Source organism: Cynocephalus volans, chromosome 2 (assembly GCF_027409185.1).
Source record: "Cynocephalus volans isolate mCynVol1 chromosome 2, mCynVol1.pri, whole genome shotgun sequence".
Lineage (NCBI taxonomy): Eukaryota > Metazoa > Chordata > Mammalia > Dermoptera > Cynocephalidae > Cynocephalus > Cynocephalus volans.
The window spans coordinates 116,682,012-116,704,051 of record NC_084461.1 but is presented as its reverse complement, the minus strand read 5'-3'; the positions used below and the strand labels follow the sequence as shown (position 1 = coordinate 116,704,051).

Below are 22,040 nucleotides of genomic sequence, written 5' to 3'. Positions count from 1 at the left end.
GGTGGGTCTAATTCCCAGCTTCTTGATCTTGAGAAAACCCAGCAGCCCTGGCAGTGGGCTAGTCGCTGCCCTATGTCAGGTGAGCACTCAGACTCACCTGCAGGCTTCCTTCAGGGCGGGCCCTCCCCAGCCCTCCAGAGCCAGCTGAGAGAGGCAGCCTGGGTGGGGCCCTCACTTCCACTTCTGACCAAATGCCTTGGATTGGCCTGGGTCCCCCTCCCTGGGTGTGTGGTGTTCAATTCTGCTACCACTTCTCTCTCATACTGTCAGTCCTGAATCTGCCAGAGCTAGGCAAGAGCAGTGAGCTCTTCCATAGCATTAAACATACTCAGAAAGGCAAAGGGTTATCCCCAGGATCTTAGTTCAGGAGCAAGGCCCAGGGCTGGGGTGGGGGAATCATGAACCAGGCTTCTCTGTGAAAGCTAGTTTTGTGGAACAAGAGTGTTATATGGACACGCAGTTGGTGTTTGGGGATCTGGGTTGGATAGGGAGCGAGTCATTAGGCCAGACAGTTATCACTTTTCTAAAACTAAGAACAAAGCAAGCAGCCCTGTCACGTTGGCCACGCCGGGATGATTGTGGATCTGGGTGGGAGCTGCTGGCCCTGCCTGTGAAGGTGGATGGTAGTTGCATCTGCTGGGAACACAGAACTCCCTTCCAAGTGCTCCTGCTTGTTGGGATAGGGAGAAGAGCTGGATGTCAGGATGCTGAGACAGCCACAGTGAGGGCTAGAGCTTGGCATTCCCATATGGGGATGGGTGGGGCAGGAGGAGGACCTGAAGGGGTATCCAATTGTCTGTTCATCACCACTCTTCTGCCATAAAGTGGCAAGCAGCCAAAGTTCTAGGCCCAGGAGACCACCCTACCCCTGAGCTTGAGGGGGACTGCCTCAGGTCACTCAGGAGGACATTATTTTTGGTCTTTGGCCATATTAAGACATGTGCAGTGGGCCCGGGGGCCCTCCCTTAGCTGATTTCTGACAGTCCTCATAGGCAAAGCCTCCCCATCCAGTGCTTGTCCCTTCTTGTGTGCCACTTTCCACATGGGCTGTGGGGTTCTCAATCTCTCCAACCAGACTGGAAACCAGGGCAAGTTGCTCAGGCCTGAGGATGGGGCCCTTGGAAAACCCAGAGAAGAGGCTGTGTGAGGTAGGCAGAATAATGATCTGCAGTGGCATAGAGGTGTTTATGCCCTAATGCAGGGAACCTATGAACAAAGAGGAATTAAGGTTGCTCATGAGATCACTTTAAAATAGAGAGATTATCATGAATTATCTGTATGGGCCCAATTTAATCGCAAGGGTCCTTAAATGGGGAAGAGAGAGGAAAAAGAGTCAGAACCAGAGAGATGGCCTTATGTGGAAGACTTGACCAGCCATTACTGGCTTTGAAGAGGGGGAAGGGGCCACAAGCCAGGGAATGCAGGTGGCCTCTAAAAGCTGGAATGGGCAAGAAGATGGATTCTCTACTAGATCCCCCAGAAAGGAATGTAGCCCTGTTGACATGGTGAGTTTAGCCCAGTGAAACCTATTTTGGCCTTTTGATCTAAAGAACTGTAAGATAATAAATTTGTGTTGTTTTAAGCCTCTTTTATAGTAATTCGTTATAGCAGCAATAGGAAACTGGTACACTAGGGAACCATCTGAGGGGATATATCTGCCAAAAATTGCTGTGCCTTGGTGAGAGTCAGCCTCAAAGAGCCCTACAAGATCTAATGTAGCCTCAGTTTCTTCATCTGTAAAATGGGTATAACATCAATTGTCTTATCTGCCTCTCAGGGTATGAGAGTCTTGGTGAGATAACACATAAGAAAATGCTGTGCTGCACAGATTGAAATGCCATTGTTATTTGTAAACAATAATGATTACAACCCCACATGCCCTTTGATGGGATCGAGGGTCACAGCATCCTGTGTCGAGGAAATAAAGGTGAGTGCAGACTCATCAGAATTCACCCATAGGCAGGAGGTTGCAGCCTGGCCAAGAGAGAAGAGTACCTGGCCACAACCACCATCTTGCAGCTCATACCGGATGTACGACAGAGCCACTCTGCAGCCCCACAGGATGTCTTCCCAACCACTGCAGACTGGGGCTTTGCACTTTTTTTTTTTAAGTAAAAGGTTTTCTAGAGTTTCTTCTGCATTAAAAACAGTCCCTCCTCAAAAAACACTCACAATTTTACAGGGAAAAGGAAGAACATGAAACTATGCACAATATAACTCCAATCTAATGAATATATAATTTTATGTGGAACACATATGGAGGAAATATGTCACAATACCAATGGTGATTATCTTTGGATGGTGGAATTATAGGTGATTATATTTCCTTCTTTATATTTCTATAGCTCAAAAATGTTCTACAATGACCTATAATTGCTTTTATAATCAGAAAAAATATATAGATACATATCAAAAGTGCTAGGAACTTCCTTTTGTGGGGCCACAAAACGGGCTTGAGGAGTCATGTGGATTCTGTACAGGTGGGATACTGGCCATGACCCTGGTCCCTGCTTTGTGTCCACTAGTTTCCCTCCCTGGCCTTTGTTTGCCTGGTAAGACAAGATCCTCTCTAGGATTCTTTGCATCTCAATAATGAAAGTTTTTGCCTCAGTCTCATCCATTCCTGCTCTGTGCCCAGCTTCCAGTGGTTTCTCTGTGCCTAGAGAGAAAAGCAAACTCCTTACTCTGGCTTGAGGTTGCTGACCACCTCCCTTACCAGCCTCGCTTCTCCCAGACGCACCCTCAGAGTCCCTGCCTTCTGGCCTTTGCCTGCATCAGTCTGCATTTCTCAGAGCCCTGCCCTTCCTTGAAGAACAAAGCTTGACCAAATCCTGTCCAGCCTGCTGGCCCGCCTTGACCCTTGCTTCCCCCTAACTTGTGCATAACAATAGGTACCATTATTGACCATTAACTTCAGGTCACACAGCAAAAGTGCTCTCATTTTATTCCAGACCACCATAGGCTGCATAGACTAAAATGTGAAGAGCTCTCCCTGAAGTTGTGCAGTGTGATGACCCTGTCTGATCCTCCCGTGACTCTAAGGGATAAATTGTTAACTCTATTTCACTGGTAAGATAACTGAGGCTCAGAGAAGTCAAGTAAAACCCACGGTCACACAGTGGGTTTGCGGCAGTTAGGACTTGATTCCTGGTCAGTTCACGCCAAGTCCAGTGTCTTTGCACTCCCACAGAGGTGTCTCCCTTCATGATTCTCACACTCCAGCCTCTGAGGGAAGGAAGGGTACGTTGAATACAAAGAGGGCACCCAGTGTCATCTGGTGGTAGACATGTTAATCACAATGAGTTCAGTCAGGTTTTTTATTCAATCAACAAGTCTTCCCAGGGTGTCTGGGAACTCTGTGGGGCAGGGCAGGTCTATTCTGTTCACTGCTGGATTCTGGCACCTAGCAGTTTTTGGCACATAGCTTTGCTCATTAAAGGACACAAATGATTGTCCATTCAAGTAATAGAAGAACAAAGCAAATAATACTAGCTAACATTTATGGAGCGCCTACCACAAACCAGCTGCCTTAGGGAGTTTCCAGGATAGTTGAGGAGAAACATAATATTGTTGACAAGGGCTACAACGTGGAGTTCTACACCAAGACAGTGTCTATGTAAATGCAGTGAGAACGCCTCAAGGTGATCAGCAACAACGCTGCACTTTCTACAGTGCCAGAGGCCATGCCAGTAGCTGTCACTATTACAACCTGAATGCACTGACATACACCAACTACCAAAGCACACAAACCCGAATTTTCTGTCTGCGTCCATGGTTCTGCCTCTTCAGACCACATCTGGATACTTCTGTTGCCTCTCCAGATGGGATAACCAGTATGCTGAGGTCCAGAAGATGAAGAGCCATGGAAACTGGTCTTGTTTAGCTTCGGGGAAAAAAAGGGAGGGTCATCTTTAACATCTGTCAGGCTGCTTTTCATAAGAAGGGCCAGTGGGCAACAGCCCTGGGCACCCCCAAGGAAGCCTGTTCCAGCTGGCAGGGCTATATGGTGATGGACCAGGCCCTCCAGAGAAGCAGGGAGCCCAGTGGGCTGCCTCTCCAGCAGGCTCCTAATGAGCTCTTACTCTCTACAGCACACACAACTGCTCACTTTCCAAATGGTTATTAACTGTCATCCAGGCCCCATTACAGGCTAGGGAAATAAGGATGAATAGAACAAGCCCTATATTGTTACACAGCACCAGTCTCCTAGGGGAGATAGTCAGGGAAGCCTCATCCTGTGGCCTTGGACTCCTTATTGTGCACCCGGAAAGTTCCTGGTTTAGCCACTGCTGAAGGCTATTTTATTCCTTGTATTCTGCAGGGACCAGGCACATGGCAGAAGATGAACAAATACAGGCATCCCTGAAGAGGGGATCTTGGGGTAGGAACTCCAGCTGAATCAGTGCTGTGTGGAGGCCAGGTGGGGGAGGGTTCCAGGCAGGGTCATCTGCACGTGTCCCTTGACCCTTCAAATCCCCTGAAGTCCAGACAGGCCTTGGCCATGGTTTCTTGCAGCTCCTGTTGCCACAAGCACTGGTTGATCTTCCCTGGCTGTAGTGACATGTCAAAGGATGTCCTGCAGTCGTAAATACCATAATGGTCTTTATCTTTATCTTCTGTTCCCTCCAAGCCTCCTCAGTTTGCAGTAACAGCTGTGGTTCAGCCAGCAGTGTGGCACCTTTAAGTGCTGCTCCAAAAGAGGGATGGCATGCGGCAGATCTCGTTCTGCTGCCCTGTCCATTCACTGCATTGTTGCGGGCTATAATAGATTAAAAAACATACATGTTTTATTTTTTATTGTGAAACAATAATTATGCAGACAAATACACAAAACATATATTCCATTTAACAAACAATCATAAAGGAAATCTCTATATAACCACCACCCAGGTCAAGAGATAAAACAGTACCAGCACCCCCAAAGCCCCTGGTGTGGCCCTCTAATCACAACCCCAACACCCCCAACTGTGGTCATTACTAAATTGACACTTGGGATCATTTCTGTGCTTTTTATAGTTTTACCTTCTCTGCATATATATCCCTAACCAGTTGTTAAAATTTTTATGATAGGAATTATCCTTTTCTGTGTTCTTCCCATCATGTTGATGAGTCATCTATCATTATAGTATTATTACCCAATATTACGATATTATGATTATCCAATATTATCCAATTACTTAGTGCAAGTCTCTGCAGTTCATTCATTTTGACTGCAGGAGCACTGCACAATTTATTTGTGCTCTCTACTGCTGATGGACATTTGGACTCTTTCTGCTGCTATTTTGGTGCAAATGGTTAAGGGCTTGGTTAGAGCAGATTCTGAGGAGTGGGACTTCTGGGTTATAGGGTATATATATTTTCAACTTTACCAGATCACTCACATACAGTTTAATCCTGAAAATGTTTCTCGGGGAAAGTGCTGGAATACCCAGGCAATATCCAGGGTAGAGGAAATGAGGTATGCCTACCCTTACAGTTTGACCTTTCCACCTTTTGTCCTCAGAACCTTGTCCCCTCCAGTCCAGCCGGCCCTGTCCCCTCTGGCACCCACAAGCTGGAGCCTTTTGGTAGCAGGTTCCTCTCTGGCCTCCCTACCTTGGTGATGCAGTTGGGTGGGGGTAGGAGGAGGCTGAGAAAGAGGAAGTGAAAACCAAATATGAGGGCCACAGAGAAGTCTGGTCCACAAACCTCAATGTTTCAGCAGTATGTCCCATGGTAGAGGAACGTGCAAGCTATTGTGGAGCATGCCTTGGGGGTGCCAAGGCCACAGGTGCTACTGGACTAGCCACCACTTTGCATTAGGTTCCTGGACATAAGTCACTCCACGCGATCCTCACCCCAACCCTTTGAGGTATAGGTACTATCATCCCCACATCGCAAAATGAAGACACCATGCTGCAGAGACATTGAGTGACTGGCGATACAGTGCATTGGTTAATAGCATGGGATCTGGACCCATTTGGGTTTACATTATGGCTTTCCCACTTATTAATGATGCAACCTTGGGCTAGTTTACATCTGTAAAGTGGGGCTAACTGGCTTACAGGGTTGTTGAGAGAGTTAAAAGATATCACGTGTAGAAGGAGCTTAGCTGAGTGCCTGAAACAAAGGAGGAACGAGTGGAACTAAAACAAACAGAACTATGAAATGGCAACTACTGTGGAGTCCAAGGTTGACAGCATTGGCATGGGGTGGGAGGCTTGTACTGGCAGGCTAGGACCAGGTCACCAAGCCAAGGGTGCTGGTCCTGTGCTGCATGAGGACTCAGTCCATGGAGTTCTGGTCAGGTGGACTCTGGAACTCAGATACCTGGGCAGTCCTGCCCCACCACCTTGTCCACCTTTGTCCAGAGCTCTCTACCTACCTGTGGCTACTTCCAAGGGCAGTGATTTCTGACAGAGGCGGCTGGACCACTGCACATGTGCAAGCTTCAGAGCTGGCTTTCAGGAGGCTGCACTGGCAGGCGGCAGCAGTGGCAGCCAGTGGGCAGCAAAGCCTGTTGCTAAGGTCACTGTGAACCTTATTTGGTGACAGATGGCTGACCCTGCATTCACCTCTGAAAACCCTGGGAAACGCCAACCACAGATGTGAAATAAGAACGTCTCAAAACCACAACGGCATTTCCTTTGAGAAAAGATTCAGCTCTCCTACTCTCCAGCCTGCTTCTCTCAGGCTGGATGCTTTCTGCCCAATGGCTGACAACCTCAGGTGTGTGAGGGGAGAGCCTGGCAGGAGTTTGCTACTGACCGGTCCTGGGCAGGCCTGGACAGCGAGAGGGCAGGGGCTACTGCACAGGCTGCCCCAGGACCCAGCAAGGCTTCCATTCTCACCCTGGCAGCTGCCAACCCCTGCCCAGGCCTCCCCTACACACCCAAGGGCCTGTTCCCGGCCCCACTTCCTGCAGCCTTGGGAAGCCGGCTAGTATGAGGAAGAGCTCAGCACTCAGGGAGGAAGTGGGCCTGCCCTGTCTCTTGCCATCTGTGCTGCTTCGGTGCAGCCTACAGCTCAAACGGTTGGCGGTTTCAGTTTTTCACCTCCCTTTGGTGCATCTTCTAGCTCAACATTAAATAAGTAAAACTGTTGCCACACCCCAGACAAATGTGGGAGGGAAGCTGAGCCTTCAGTATTTCCAAAGTAGCACTCACTGTCTCCCCACATTCGTACAACACCGTCGAGTCTGGTAACTGTGCTCACATGCACCATCTCATCTGGGCCTCACAACCCCGGCCAAAAGAATAGCAGCTACTTATGATTGTGCCCCCACCATGTGTCAGGAACATGAACGCACTCACAGAATTCACTGTAATTGCTCCCATTTTACAGAAGAGGAAAATGAGGCAAAGAGATTCAGTAACTAAATCAAGGACACACAGCCCATGAACTACAGAGCTGGGATTTTATCTGATAGCTCAATTCCAAAATCTGCCCTATTATCTTCTGTTACATTGTCTCTTATGGCACATACACAAGAACAAATCCCATTTATAGTTTTCTTGAGATTTCTCAAGTAGGGCTGAGAAGATAAAAGGGTGATGTTTTCTTCCTCAGTTCACATCTCTTCCCAGAGGACTGTCCCCCATCATCCTTCATCTGCCCTCTACCCTTTAAAAATCACTGGGATACCCCCAACCCCATCTTGTCTCCTACTGACCCCCTGGCCTTTCTTTTCTTGGGTGGCCCAGGGAGCAAGTGTCTCTGCCCATCTGGAAGACATTATGTGAAGCCAATCTGTACAGGAAAGTGGGGCAAATCCAGGGCTACAAAGGGTATGCCATAGGAGCCCCCTCCACCCTCAAAGCCACCTCCCTCTGCTAAGGGTGCAGCCCTCAGAAACTGCCTGCACACACTGGGGATAGTCAAAGCATTACATGGGTTGGGCGTTAGGAACTGCAGGCAGCAGAGCTGGGGCATCTGTTCATAGCATTCTCAAGTGAAGGTGCTTGGAGGGGCTGGGTCAGTGCTATGGTTTGAATGTTCACTCCCCAAACTTCACATGTTGGAAACTTAATCCCCAAATTCATAGGTTGATTGGAGGTGGGATTTGGAGGAGGTAATTAAGGACAGATAAGGTCATCAGGGTGGGGCCCCATGATGGGACTAGTGGCTTTATCAGAAAAGGAAGACAGACCTGAGCTGACGATGCACATTCATGCCCTCCTGTCATGTGATATCCCCTGTCATGTTATGACACAGCAAGAAGGCCAGCACCATGCTCTTGGACCTCCCAGCCTCCAGAACCATAAGCTAAATAAACTTCTATTCTTTATAAATTACCCAGTCTGTGGTATTGTTACAGCAACAGATGGGGTCCAGACACTGTAGATCACTGGATGCAGACCCTGGCTGGAGCACTGTCCTCTCTTGGGCTCTTCAGGCCTGCCCTCTCTCATGGAGTGTACCCACCCTGTGTCGGCACGATTCCAGGCACTGGGGACACACAGTGAACAATGAAGACCCTGTTCTGAGCCTCACAGAATTTAGTTCTCTAAGGGAGGCAGACATTATGCAAATAATCATATAGATATCTGAAAAATACAGGTACTGTGAGAGGGTGCAACTTCAGGGGTCTTAATTGAAGAGGGAGTGTATGGGACTGGGGCGTTAGGGCAGCTGAGGAAGAGACATTTCAGGTGAGGCAAGGGATGGGGTGGAGTTAGCAGATGGGGATGGCTCCTGGCTCTCCCTGACTATCTTCCTCCCGCACATTCCAGTCCCTTCAGGAAATCTGCTGTTTCCATGAAAGCCACTCTGCTGGTGTTGTCAAAGTTGCTCCAAAGTGGTGCTTTTGCTAGCAGCTACTTTTAGGGTTTGTGCCTGGGTGAGTACAAACTCACGTGTGTGTGTGTGTGTGTGTGTGTGTGTGTGTATGAGGGGTGGGAGGGACCATAGGAGGAGGTTGTCTAGGACTTTTGATCTTTGATCCTCAGATAACTCCAACTATTTGAGAAAGCTTCTCCTTTCTCATCAAAGTCCTGAGTGTGCATGTGGGGGAGGCCCAGCCAGCAGAGGGGGTGAAGGTAGCCATAGAAAATGGCCCAGATTAACCAAGAGCCAGGGTCCCTCCCTCCTCAAGTACCCCTGAAATGAGTTTTTCAATTTAAGCATGAAATGAGCTTTTCCTAGAGAGGAGACCATCCCAAGGCTGACAGCACTAAGTGGCCAGCCTTAGATGAAGCTGGTGCTGCACTGTGGTCCCTCCACGCCAGGCTGCAGACCACACAGCCCCATTGCCTTCTCTGAACATGCTTCTCCTCCTCTGATTCTTTCTCTCTCAGGGACTCTCCCGATGGAAAAAAAAACCCAGCACGGAGACTGCGAGGCTGTGAGGCTATGATTTCCAGTTTCATTTTCCGGTTTCAATCTAGAAGCAGACCTGCCAGCTTTCCACACTTCATGCCCTAGGGCACCACAGAGGAGCTGAGGGGCAGGAAGAAAGTGTTCCAGCCAGCACCCTGACCCCTGGGGGCCCTCACAGGGAAGGCATTGGCAGAACCCACTATGGGGGAGGCTGTTAAAATGCAGAGTTTTGGCTCTCCAGTCTCTGAGGCCATACGTTTGGGCCCTTCTGTGATTCTGATGAAGCCCGTGGACCCCCCCACTATGGCAGTCACAACCTCAGAACAGCCAGAGCACATCTGAAGCACGGCCTAAACCTTCTCCAGGGCACTTCCCACAACAAATGTACATGAAATGCTGACTCTCTGTTCACCATCTCCTGCCCCTGTCACGCCTGGTGTTGGGCACATCTCAGATGTCAGTTTTTGGGACTTGAGGGCTACAGGAAGCCCAGGCTGTGGTCTTTCACACAAGCTTCTCTCTTCCCCACACTCCAAGTTTCCCTTAAGCTGCTAATTTGTAACAGGCATTAATAGAAACAAAATAAGAAAGAAAAATTCTATTAAAAGCTCTTAGGTCCTTTAGCTCTTTTCATTGCTCCACTTATTTACAATTTATGGCCCTATTCCAGAAAGATTTAAGGATGTTTAAATCTGTTTTTCCCCTGTGTGTGTGTGTATGTGTGAGTGCATGTGTGAGAGTGTGGGGGCTGGGTCTTCCAATGTACCCTTGTTCTGGTTTGACCTTGTAGGGAACAGGTAAGCAGGTCCCCAAGCCTGGCAGATGTAGATGATTCCTAAGCTTCAGAGCAAATTGGCTGTTTTTAGTATCAGTTTTTGATCAATCATTAATCAGAGTTGCAATAAAAAGATAATTGTCTCAGGAGTGGGCTATAAAGGCTGTAAAGATCAGGACTGGGCTGCAATCTTAAAACAACCCTTCTGTGGAGGCCTCAGAGCCAAAAGAGAAGGGCCGTGTGTCTGTGGTAGGATTTGGAGGCAAAGGAATGCACTGTCAATCTCTAATCAGTGGACATGAACCTGAACTTCAGTCACCTGAGTGGCTGTGTCCTCCTGCTTCACCTCTCCCTACCAATGAAGCTGGCGATGCCCTGGCTCCTGGATTGGTGGCAAAGCTGGGGAAGGAGGCTGTAGCTGGGCACAAATGTGGGCGCCTGGGGGTACCTCCACACAGGATGTGACAGCTGCTGTAAGGCTGTGGGGCCAGGACTATGGCAGTGGAGGCAGGAAAGCCCCCAGGACCCACAGAGGTCCTGTGTGAAGGGAGCCACTACCTCTGCTGGCTGGCTCATTCCTGCCAACTTGCTGCTCCACAGGGCAGGCGTGTGTCTGAGACAAGGAGGAGGCACATTTCTCCTGGGAGGAATAGAGGAAGCACCTGCTCCTCCCCAGGGCCCAGTAGGGTTCAGAGGTGGTGGGGCCCTCATTCCTTTCCAAGCCCTCTCAGTGGAGAGGGCTGATCTGCTCTCTGGGGCATAAGGTCACAGTCTTCTAACAGGCTGGAGAAGCAGGATCTAAGAGCTAGAATCAACAGGGATAATGTGAGGCCCAGCCCCAGGTCCAAGAAGCAAAGGAACCCAGGGGGAGGGGAAAGACCTGAGATTAGCACAGCCTGGAGCAACAGACTTTGGGAGTCCAGAGAGCTGCCATGCTCATGTGGCCATAGCTCAGATGTGCAGTATCCAAGAAAGTGTGAGAGACACTCACTTTTCTCCCCAGCCCTGTCTGACATATTTCTGGGCCTCCTCTGGGTACCACATTTTTAGACACATAAAAGAAATGGGCATTTTCAAAGAAGTTCGACCCTGGAGGTATAGGGTATTGTTTTGTGTTGCTTTGCCCCCCACAGATTTGTCACCCCACTTCCCATGGGTGATGGAAATGCAAAGGATTACTCAAAGCCCATCTCTTCTGAAAGTGGTCAATTTCCTTTGGGAATGCTCAAGCAAGAGGCATCCCTTCGTTGGGAAATTAACCCCGAATTGGGGTTCTCTTCCTGCATTTATTTTCCTGACCAGGAAATTACAAGAAGAGAACATAGGTGGGGTTATAGTTTAACAATATAGGCTGGTAACTTTCAGTGAAACAAGCTGGATAACATTCCAGTAAGGCAATTAAGTGGTCCTATCAACAAAAGCTTGATTTTAGCAAACATTTCTTCTCCCTCCAGAAATTTTCCAGTATCTACACATATCAGTCAGTAACTTGTCTGTCCTTGAACCTGCAACCTTGCTGTGCCACAAATCTTTAGTTTACAACAGAGACTTTGTAGCCTGAGGAAAATTTCCAGTCCTCCACAAGGTCAATATTTGAAACTGCAAGGCTTTGTTTTGGAAAACTGGGCCCTGTGAAGTACATTTGCTTTAAGAATATTCCACAACAGGGTAGTGAAATCAGCCATGAGAAATCGTTCAAAGGATTGCTGTCCAGAGCACGGACAGACCTACTCTGGATGGCTCCAAGGGAGGAAGCACTTTGGAACAGTAGATGTGAAGGGCTCTTCCTGGAAGTCCAGTGTGAAGAGAGCCCAGTGCAAGGCCTCTGAAGACACACACACACACACACACACACACACAACACACACACACACACACACACACACACACACACACACACACACACTTTGAGAGGGAGAACAAGAATGGAAAAATACACAATGAAATTTTAAACCGTGGCTGACTCTTGGTGACTGCGGATGATTTTAATTTTTTCCTCTTGTGCTTACCAATATTTTCTAAAATCTCCCTAATACACCCCAATTACCTTTTTAATAATGGTAAAATATGCATAAAATTTGCCGTTTTAACCATTTTTAAGTGTACAGCATCATTCACGTGGTCGTGTAGTCAGCACCACCATCTCTAGCACTTTTCATCTTCCCAAACTGAAACTCTGTACTCATTAAACAGTAACTCGCTGTTCTCCCCTCTTTCCAGCCCCTGACATAGAACTACCATTCTATTTTCTGTCTCTATGAATTTGACTACTCTAGGTACCTCATATAAGTGGAATCATACAATATCTGTCCTTCTGTTTCTGGTTTATTTCATTTAATATACTGTTTTAAAGGTTCATCCGTGTTGTAGCATATTTCAGAATTTCATTCCTTTTTGCAGCTGAATAATATTCCATTGTATGCATATATCACATTTCATTTATCCATTAATCTGACATTTGAGTTGTTTCTGCCTTTTGGCTACTGTGGATAATACTGCTTCAAACATTGGTATATAAATATCTCTTTGAGTCCTTGTTTTCAATTCTTTTGGATATGTTCCTAGAATTGGAATTGCTGGATCATATGATAATTAATTGTTTGAGGAACTGCCATCTGTTTTCCAAAGTGGCTGCACCATTTTATGTTCCCACCAGCAATGCACAAGGTTCCCATTTTTCCACATCCTTGCCAACACTTAACTATTTTCTGGGGTTTTTTGTTTTGCTTTGTTTTTTAATAACAGCCATCCTAAAGGGTGTGAAGTGTTATCTTATTGTGGTTCTGATTTGCATCTCCCTAATCCAAATTACTTTTTTAAAAAATCTAATTCTATCTGAATCAGATTTCTGTCCTTTATTTCTTGATAATATGGAACTTCTCCATTTTTTCTACTTTTTTGTATTTTTTGCACTTTTAAAAAATTGTGATAAAATATACATAACATAAAATTTACCATCTTAACCATTTTAAAGTGTACAGCTCAGTATTAACTATATTTACACTGTTGTGCCCTAATCTAAATACCTTTTTTTAATAAGAAAAAGAAACAAAAGGCTATCTAAAAAAAAAAAAGTAAGCAAGCAAGCAGTGAATTCTTGGACCCTGGAGGTGTTCACAGGCTGGATCAATCTTGGCAGGGTCTTTCACTCATCCATTAGCACCTCATCTGGGCTGGACTCTGCCAGGCAGGGGGCTCCAAAGTGAATATGGCCCGGTCTCAGCCTTTGTGAAGAGCAGTTATACCCAAGGACTATTGTGGGCACAAAGGGGCACCCCGTCATGTGGGTGTGGCATCAGAAAGGTGGCATAAATGAGGTGGCCTGTGAACTTAGGTTTGAAGGACAAGCAGACATTTGCAGGTACACAAGTGCTGACAAAGGAACTGGTGTGTGATGTTGGGCTGTGGCAGCATATGTCACCACTGCCATTACATGAGCATTTGTAAATAATTTATATCTGTCTTCCCTACTGGATTATAAGCTTCATGAGAGCAGGGTTGGTGGTCTTGTTCATTGTTGAATCCCCACCATGCCCAGCATGGGCGGGTGTAAAATAAACACTTCCTGAATAAAATGAGTAGTTGATGAGGGGAGAAAGGATACATCTCTTTCCATAATCTTAACTGTGAGAGGTAGACAGTATGGCCATACTCCATGGGGAGGGTAGTGGGGAGAGAAGCATTACACAGACAACTGAGATGGAAGCAAGTCAAATGCTGCAGGCAGGAGCCAGTGGAGAAGGAGAGTTTAAAGACCCAGGCAGAGAGAGCAGAAGAGCATGATTGCTAGGGAGGGGCCCCTGAGGACGGGGAGGCTGGGATGCAGTCTCAGTGGAAGAAGAATAGTCTCTCTCTCTTTTTTTTTTTTTGACCGGTAAGGGGATCACAACCCTTGGCACGGTGTGGTCGGCACCATGCTCAGCCAGTGAGCGCACTGGCCATCCCCATATAGGATCCAAACCCACTGCCTTGGGCACTACCAGTGTCGCACTTTCCCGAGTGAGCCATGGGGCCGGCTCTGAATAGTCTCTCTCTTTATGAGACTCAGATGGCCAATGTGAAAAAGAGAGAAAATGCCAATTGTTGTCAAGGATGTTGCAATGGTTTGAATGTGTCCCCAAAGTTCATGTGTTGAAAACTTAATCTCCAATGCAACAGTGTTGAGAGGTGGGGACTTTAAGAGGTGATTAGGTATGAGGGCTCCGCCCTCATGAACGGATTCTTGTTGTTATTGTTAGCGTGGGTTTGTTATAAAAGGGAGTTTAGCCTCCTCTTACTGTCTCTCATGATGTGAAGTCTTTTGCCATGTAATGACGCAGCAAGAAGGCCTTCACAAGATGCAACCCTTTGATGCTGGACTTCCCAGCCTCCAGAACCACGAGCCGATACATTTCTGTCCTTTATAAATTACCCAATCTCAGGTATTCTGTTATAGCAGCACAAAACAGACTAGGACAAACATGAAGCAACTAGAATTCTCCTACATTGCTGGAGAGAGTGTCCATTCTGTTATCAGTCCAGGTTGAGACAGCACTCTGGTCACTGATTGGTGCAGGCTACCATTTGGGCCAATCAAGGGAACCCCAACATCTGTACTTGGACTATCAGACATGAAGTGCTCTATGCCCAGAGCAATTTCTGAGATGGGCCTTAATCCAAAGGACATGCACAACCCAGAGCCCAAAGTTGGCTCTGTGCCCACCAGCCTCCAAAATATCAACTTTGCCCATGTGCCACTTTGCCCCTTGCCTCATGCCATAAAGCTGGCAGGATTTCAGTTGACAGAAGGTGGACTCTGCTCTTTTTCTAAGAGCACATGGGACAGTCCCCTCTCATTGAAGTTTGGGCACTGTGGTAAGCTCCACTAGGGCATTCAGAACTCATTGTGTCTCTGCCTGAGGGGGCCTTTGTGCATACCCAGTCCAGGCACAAGCATCTTAGTTCCCAGACAGTGGTTCACGTCCAGATTCACTGCACGTAGCTCCTTGCCAACCCGACATGTGACACATATGCCAACATGGAGCCCACGCAGGGCAGCTCAGCTTGACACCCCTACAGCTCAAGTCTGAGGGAAGGAAAATGCTGACGCTATATGTGGTCTGTATTTTTACTGTCTCTTCCTTTGCAAGTTGGAAGACGCTGTCACTGTTACCTAATGGCACTTTATTCACTGTGGGGGAGCACACAGCAGTGTGCCCAGCACTCCCTGGGATGAGGGTACAGTCAGGAGGCAGGACGAGATGAGCACAGATGAGGCAGTGGAGACCCAATCAAGGTAGCATGCCATCAGGGGCCACAGTGTGTGCTCTCTCTAAGTGCCACTGAGCTCAGAAGAGTGAGGGGTCCAGGGGGGTCAAGTGGCTAGGGAAGGTCCTGGAGCAGGGCCCTAAGGTGGAGTGCAGAGTTGAGCAGAGGACAGAGGAGGCCACTACAGAAGAGGGAAACGACAACTGAACCCATATGCAAATCCACAGAACTGAGGAGCTGCCCAGGCCTGGGCCCATGTGAGAGAACCCTACGGCTGCTCTCCCACCCAAGACAAACCACAGAAAACAGGCTTTCCTCAGCCCCACCCAGGTCCCCAGAACACATGCTTCACTGTCCCTTGCTTGACCACAACTCCCACGTGAGCTGTGTTCCGTTCAGGCTAGCCTAGAAACTGGGAAGTACCTGGCATGGGGCCCTCCACTTCCTCCATATGATTTCCTGGGGCTCCAAGGGGACCAGCAAGGGACCATTTTTGTGGCCAGGAAATGTCTGTGGCAGCTGTGGATACCACAGGCCCTCCCTGGACCCTTCTGAAGTAGATGCTGCATTCCTAAAGATTCTCAACTGCCAGCTGCAATCTCTTGCTTCTTCTCGGTAGGCTTATCTTAGTGGGGGGTGAGGAAGTCCCCTGAGATCCAAAATGTTCTAAGTTTAAGGGCAGGAAATCAAAAAAGGGAGCAGCAGATACTAATTTGTGGTTTAGTTCAATGGTTTTCAACCTTGGCTGCACATTTAGAATTACCTAAGGATATTTTTAAAAATACTCATGTCCAAATTCTTCAACAGTCACTTTGCAAAGAAAAGATCTCAACGGCTAATAAACATATGAAAATGTGCTCAACTATATTAGTCATCAGGGAAATGCAAATTAAAACCACATTGTGATATCACTACACACCCAACAGAATGGATAACATGAAAAAGATAGAAAATACCGATTGCTGGCAAAGATGTGAAGCAACCAGAACTCTCATATATTGTTGGAGGGACTGTAAATTGGTATAGCCACTTTGGAAAATTATTTGGCATAAGTACTAAAACTGAGCAAACTCATATTCATACTCACCCAGCAATTTCACTTCTCAATATAAATCCAACAGAAATGCATACAAATGTGCTCCAAAAGATATACACTAGAATGTTCACAGTAGTAGTCATAGCTCCAAACTGGAAATGACAATCAAAATATCCAAATGTCAATCAACAGTAGAATGGATAGATAAATCAAGGAGTATCCGTATAGTAGGATACTCTATAGCAGTAAAGTGAACTACAACAACATGGATGAATCATCTCACAAACATAACGCTGCATAGAAGAAGCCAGACACAAAAGGATATATGCTGTATGATTTCATTTATAGAATATAAAGTTTGAAAACAGGTTAAACTAATCTATACTGTTAGAAGCCAGAATGGTGGTCAGCCTTTGGAGCCAGGTAGTGACTGTAACAGGGTGCCAGGGGTGCTGGTGATGGTTTTTTCTTAATCTGGATGCTGGTTACTTGGGGTTAGTTTACTTTGTGAAAATTCATTGAGCTTTATGCTTATGGTTTGTGCTCTTTTTTTCTTGCCATGTATCCTTTATTAAAAATTTTTTAAAAACTTGAAATACATATCAATTCGGTCAGAATATTTGGGGCGAGAGCGAGGTGCAGGCATCATTATATTTTAATATCCCAGATGACTGTAATGTGCACCCAGGATTGAAGGTCATTAGTTTAATATCTTGGGAAAAGCAGATCCAGTCAAAGGCCTTAAATAGTCCTGACAAAAGCCACTTCCAGCTCAGTGGAGAGAGACACTGCATGGGAAGACATCGTCTTTACTGATGTGAGCAGACTGCCTGCACAGCATGGGAAGCCTTACAGCATGCTGTTGTCACGTGTTTCTTCCTGGGCAGTATCTGTTGAAAGCTGGTTGCATCAGTTTGAAATGATGTGTAAAGGCAACAAGGTGGGCCCCACCCACCCTGCCCCAGGGAAGTGATGATTCAGCACAGCTGCTACAGGGCCACTTATGGAGAGGTGGCAGTTGGGCTTCCCTGGGGATGCCACCCAGGGCAGAGGCTGCTAAGGCTCTGACAACCTCGGTGGCATAGGGAGGAAGTCTAACTCAGGGTGTCTATGTTTGTGGATAATAGCCAGCTCCGGGTTCAAGATGATGCCCAATGTCCCTGGCCTCTGTTTCCAGATTAGGAACTTGCAACATGTTGCTGAGGACCATGTTGGGCTTGGCTCTAAGTGCTGTGGCTAAGAATTTTCCTTCCTCTCTGTGTGGTTAGCGGCAACCTCCCTAGCAATGGCTGACCTCTAGCATACTCTGGCCAAACTGCAGCTTAGATGGGATAAGACAGGACATGGAGCTCATACTCAGGTGTTCTGCCCACTTGGGCCCCATCTGCCCCCGAAGAAAGACATGGGCCATGAACTTTCTGCTTTGGGAGGGGCTGTGCAGAGAGGCCTCAATATTCCCCCAGTCCCCCAGACCCCCCACCATTGTCAGTGAGTGGGGCTGAGCCGCAGGCTGGGTCTTTAAGTGGTGTCCCAGCCTGTCTGACTTGCAGTGTTCTGTCTATAGAGCAAGAATAAACAGGGATGGGCCTGGGGCCTCCAGCACCTCTGCTGGGCAGAGACGCTGGGGGCCTTGGCTGGGCTCACTTGGCCAAAACACACACAGCAGCGTGGGCTGCAAGAGGACAAGCTGAATGGATAAAGGCTGTATCATTCAAGGGTAGCCATGTTAAAAAAAAAAAAAAAAAAAAAAAATCCCTAGAGTTAAAAGAAGCATGAACAAGGCAGGAGGGGTGTAAGAGTGTCTCTTCACGGTAGCTGCAACTCTCCACTTCTGTCTCCTCCCTGTTGAATGGAGGTGATGGCCCCTTCCCCCACCCTAGCATCTCCCTCCTGTCCAGTATGGCGGAGGCCCACAGCTCTGCAGAGGTGGGCCACAGGGAGGCATGGGCCCTGAGGGGTCTGCCCATGCTGCCCCTGGCTGGGACCTCAGCCCCAACATACCACCTCACCTCTCTTGTCTGTGAAATACCACAATGGCAACCCTTGCCAGCCAGAGTGACACTACCCCTTCCTGTTGTCTTCTTTAAGAAGCATCTATGAAATGTTTCCTTTTCATGCTTCAGGAAATGGGTGGCCAGGAGCACTTCTTGATTTTATTTTTTCCCTAGAGATACATGTGCTTTGAAGAAGTAAACAAATTAGATAAGGCTGAGGGCTGACTGGGGCCAGGAGAGTGAGTAGGCAGGAGAATCTAAGAGTGTCGATGCAGAAGAGTCATGCAGGCTAAACTCAGAGGTGGTCACAGGAGGGCTGGGCTCTGGCTGCTCCTTGAGGGTGTGAGATGTGACCATGGGCCAGGTCTGGGCCTCTCTGGGCTCTAGTGTGTCCTCATCCCAACAGACAGACAAGCACATGGCATTCCTCAGAGCAAAAGTATCAAAGAACAAACCTGTCCTGGAAACACACAGGTGGGGTGGGTCTCACTTGAGGGGCTCCTAATGTCAGGTTTGGGAGAGACCCACCCAGGTGCAGCCCGGACATCTCCTAAATATCCAACTGTACCTTCCAGACCCAGCAAGGATCTGTCATCCAGGAAGGTACTTAATCCTTTTCTAAAACTGTTGATATTTTCCAGCCTGTCATATAACTTCTGAAAGTCATCACAAATTCTCTCTCCTGGTTTGCCTTTATTTACATGCTTGTTTTCCTTCTCAAAAACTCTAGTAAGTAATATTTTCCCTTATGGAAGTCACTAATCCAGTGCCCTCTGTTAGCTGTATTACTGTTAAAAAGTAGGACATTAACAAAAAAAAGCCCCTCAGTAGCCTAGAGATGTTACAAAGCTCACACTCAGGACTCCTAGGAGAGTCTGAGGGCTCACCCAGGCACTATTTATTCTTGTTTTAGATGCAAATCAGAAAAGGTTTCTGTATTGGTCAGGGTCCCAGCAGGAAACAGATGCATACTCCATGGTAACAGAGGAGAGTTTAAGGAAGGGACTGTCTACAACGGGTGAGCAGGATTCAGGGAAACCCACAAGGGAAGGTGAAGCACCTGGAGCCAGCAACAGTGGGGAGCTGTGACCATCACCCCCACCAGGGAGGAGGAGGGAGGGGTTACTGGAACCTAGAGAGAGCTGTGAGAGAGGGCTGCTGGTAGGAGTTGTGGTTTTGGGGTGAAGAACACAGACACTGCTGACCTGAGGCCTGGCACAGGAGGGAGCTGTAGAGATAAAGCACCCCAACATCACTCTCCTCCCATCCCCCAACCTCTGCTGGGGTCTTCAATTGGCCATACCCAACTGGGAGCATGAGATCCTGGCTGATGTAATCCACAAAGGTCAAATCTTGAGAGGCGTGGAGAAGGGTGGAAAAACAACAGGAGCAGGGCTGGGTGGGGGGATGGCAAACAGAGAATGCCAGGCACCGTCACCTGGTTTAGCCATTTTTAAAGAGTAAATTAGAAGCTAATATGCTGTAATGCATCATCCTCACCACAAATACATGGGACAAAAGGTAGCCAGTGACAGAGGTGGCCATGGAAAAAGGTTTAAAGAATTCCAGTGCAATGTCTGGGATCCCCATTATGGAGGGACAAATACTTAGCTTAATAATTCCAAGGCAAACATGTATGCTCATGTGACTGAATTATCAATAAAAGGTTAAATATGGTCATTATAGTACTTAACAGAGCTGTTACAAGGCAGGGAAGATTATAACACAATTTAGAGATATATCCACCCAAAAGAGGTACAACAGGGCTTCCAGTTAAACATGTCAGGTTATTCACATATCCTAATATCCTTTCTTTCCTGAAGCACCACTAAAATGTCAGTCAAAAGATCAAATAGCTTAAACTCTCAACAGCAAAGAGAACGGTAAAGGAGACATGAGTGGCTGAGAGATCTCCACAAAGTCTTGGAAGCTGGGAAGCAGGTGGAAGAATGATGGCTTAGGTGGAGGAAGCTAGTCGCCTATGGGCCTGCAGAGGGACACAATGACAGGAGGCAAGCTGCTTCTCCCCCAGAGCCCTGGTGTTGTCAATGGTGGGGGTAAGGTACAGGAGCCATTGGGGGTAAGAAACTGGGGAAACTGGTTGAAGTCCTCCCCAGATCGCACTCCCACCCTCTGCTCGACACAGCAGGAGATGAAGACACTGAACAGGAGAGAGACTCAGACTGCAGGGAGGGCAGATGAATACAGGGATGAAAACAGGGATGACGGTCAAGTCTGAAGACCGAACAGTAGGATTCCATGTCCTACCCATCCACTTTGCCCTGACTCACCCCTAACATATATCATCCCATACGAGTGTGTGGTGAGTTTAAAATACGGCTGCAAATTCGGTGACACTTCTCCCATTGAGGTGGGTCTGTTCTTCCCTGAATTTGGGTGGCCTTGTGACTACAGTGGAAGTGATGCCACATGACCTTCAAGGCCAGGCCATAAAAAGCCATGCAGCTTCCATCTTGCTGGCCAGAATATTCACATTGGAGACCTGAATTACTATGTAAGAGGCCCAACTACCAGGCTGTGGTGCTAGAAAGTCCATGTGCAGTCTCTCTGGTCAACAGTCCTGGATGACCCCATGCCTCCAGCTATCCCTGCTGTTCCAACTCCCAGCCATCCTAGCCATCGTCAGTCATTGCAGTCATCCCAGGTAGTCCTCAGACACTGCAGAGAAGAACTGTGCCCTTTCTAAATCCCTGACTTGCAGCATAAAAAAATGGTGGTTGTTTTATGCCAAGTTTTGGAGTGGTTTGTTATGCACCAATAGATAACTGCAACAAGAAGTTAGAATGCTTCTCTTGAGAAGCTGAATGGCTCTAGAGCAGTGGTTCTCAATGGGATGATTCTGTCTCCCAGGGAACATTTGGCAATGTTTATAGATACTTTTGGTTATCACATCTAGTGGGTAGAGGTCAGTGATGCTGCTAAACATTCTACAATGCATAAGACAGCTCCTGACAACAAGGAATTATTTGGTTCAGCATGTCAATAGTGTCAAAGTTGAGAAACCCAGTTCTGGAGAAAAGATTCTGATATTTGGAGGCTTGTTAACAGAAAGAAAGACTGGGTTGCTTCCTATAGTGAAGCCCCAGTTGATAAATCCTTTCCAAGCACATAGAATTTCGTTCAGCTTTGTACTGCTTCATTCATAAACATCAACAGACAGCCAAGACATTTGGCATTTGAGGAAAGCCTCCAAAATGAAACAGAGAGAAAAAACAAACAAAAAGAAGCCAGATGCAGACAAAGACAAAATAGAGAAGAAAAGAATATGAAAACAAAACAGACAAATGAAAAACAAATAGTGCCTCAGAGAGATAAGAGGGAGACAGCACATCCATAAAACAAGAATGTGATGTTATGAAAAAGGAATAATCAGAGGACAAGAATGAGTACTTGGATTTAAAAACACCAAGGCCACAATTTAAAACAAAAATCAAACAAAGAGCTGAAGTATGAAGTCAATGAAGTTTCCAAGAAAGTAGATCAAAAAGGCAAACAGGGAAAACAGGAGAAAAAAATATAAGAAAATCAGAAGATTAATCCTGAAGGTCCAACAGATAAAATAGAGGGGAGAAAATTATTAAAAAATAATACAAGAAAAATTTCCAGAACTTAAGGACACTACTTAGCTCAGCAGTGAAGAGTATGTCCATATTCACTATTGAGTTAACTA

General features: G+C 47.1%; 1 protein-coding gene across 2 annotated transcripts in view; it reads right to left on the bottom strand.

The window, feature by feature from the left end:
- Window positions 1–3,303: 3,303 nt before the first annotated feature.
- The window catches only part of LOC134369837 (uncharacterized), a 63,765-nt gene continuing 45,028 nt past the window's right edge, over window positions 3,304–22,040 (bottom strand). For both annotated transcript variants that reach the window (XM_063086597.1, XM_063086596.1), the window contains one exon: window positions 3,304–4,759. In XM_063086597.1, coding sequence (XP_062942667.1) covers window positions 4,742–4,759 — 18 coding nt within the window. In that variant the 3' untranslated portion in view covers window positions 3,304–4,741. The remainder of the gene's footprint in view (window positions 4,760–22,040) is intronic.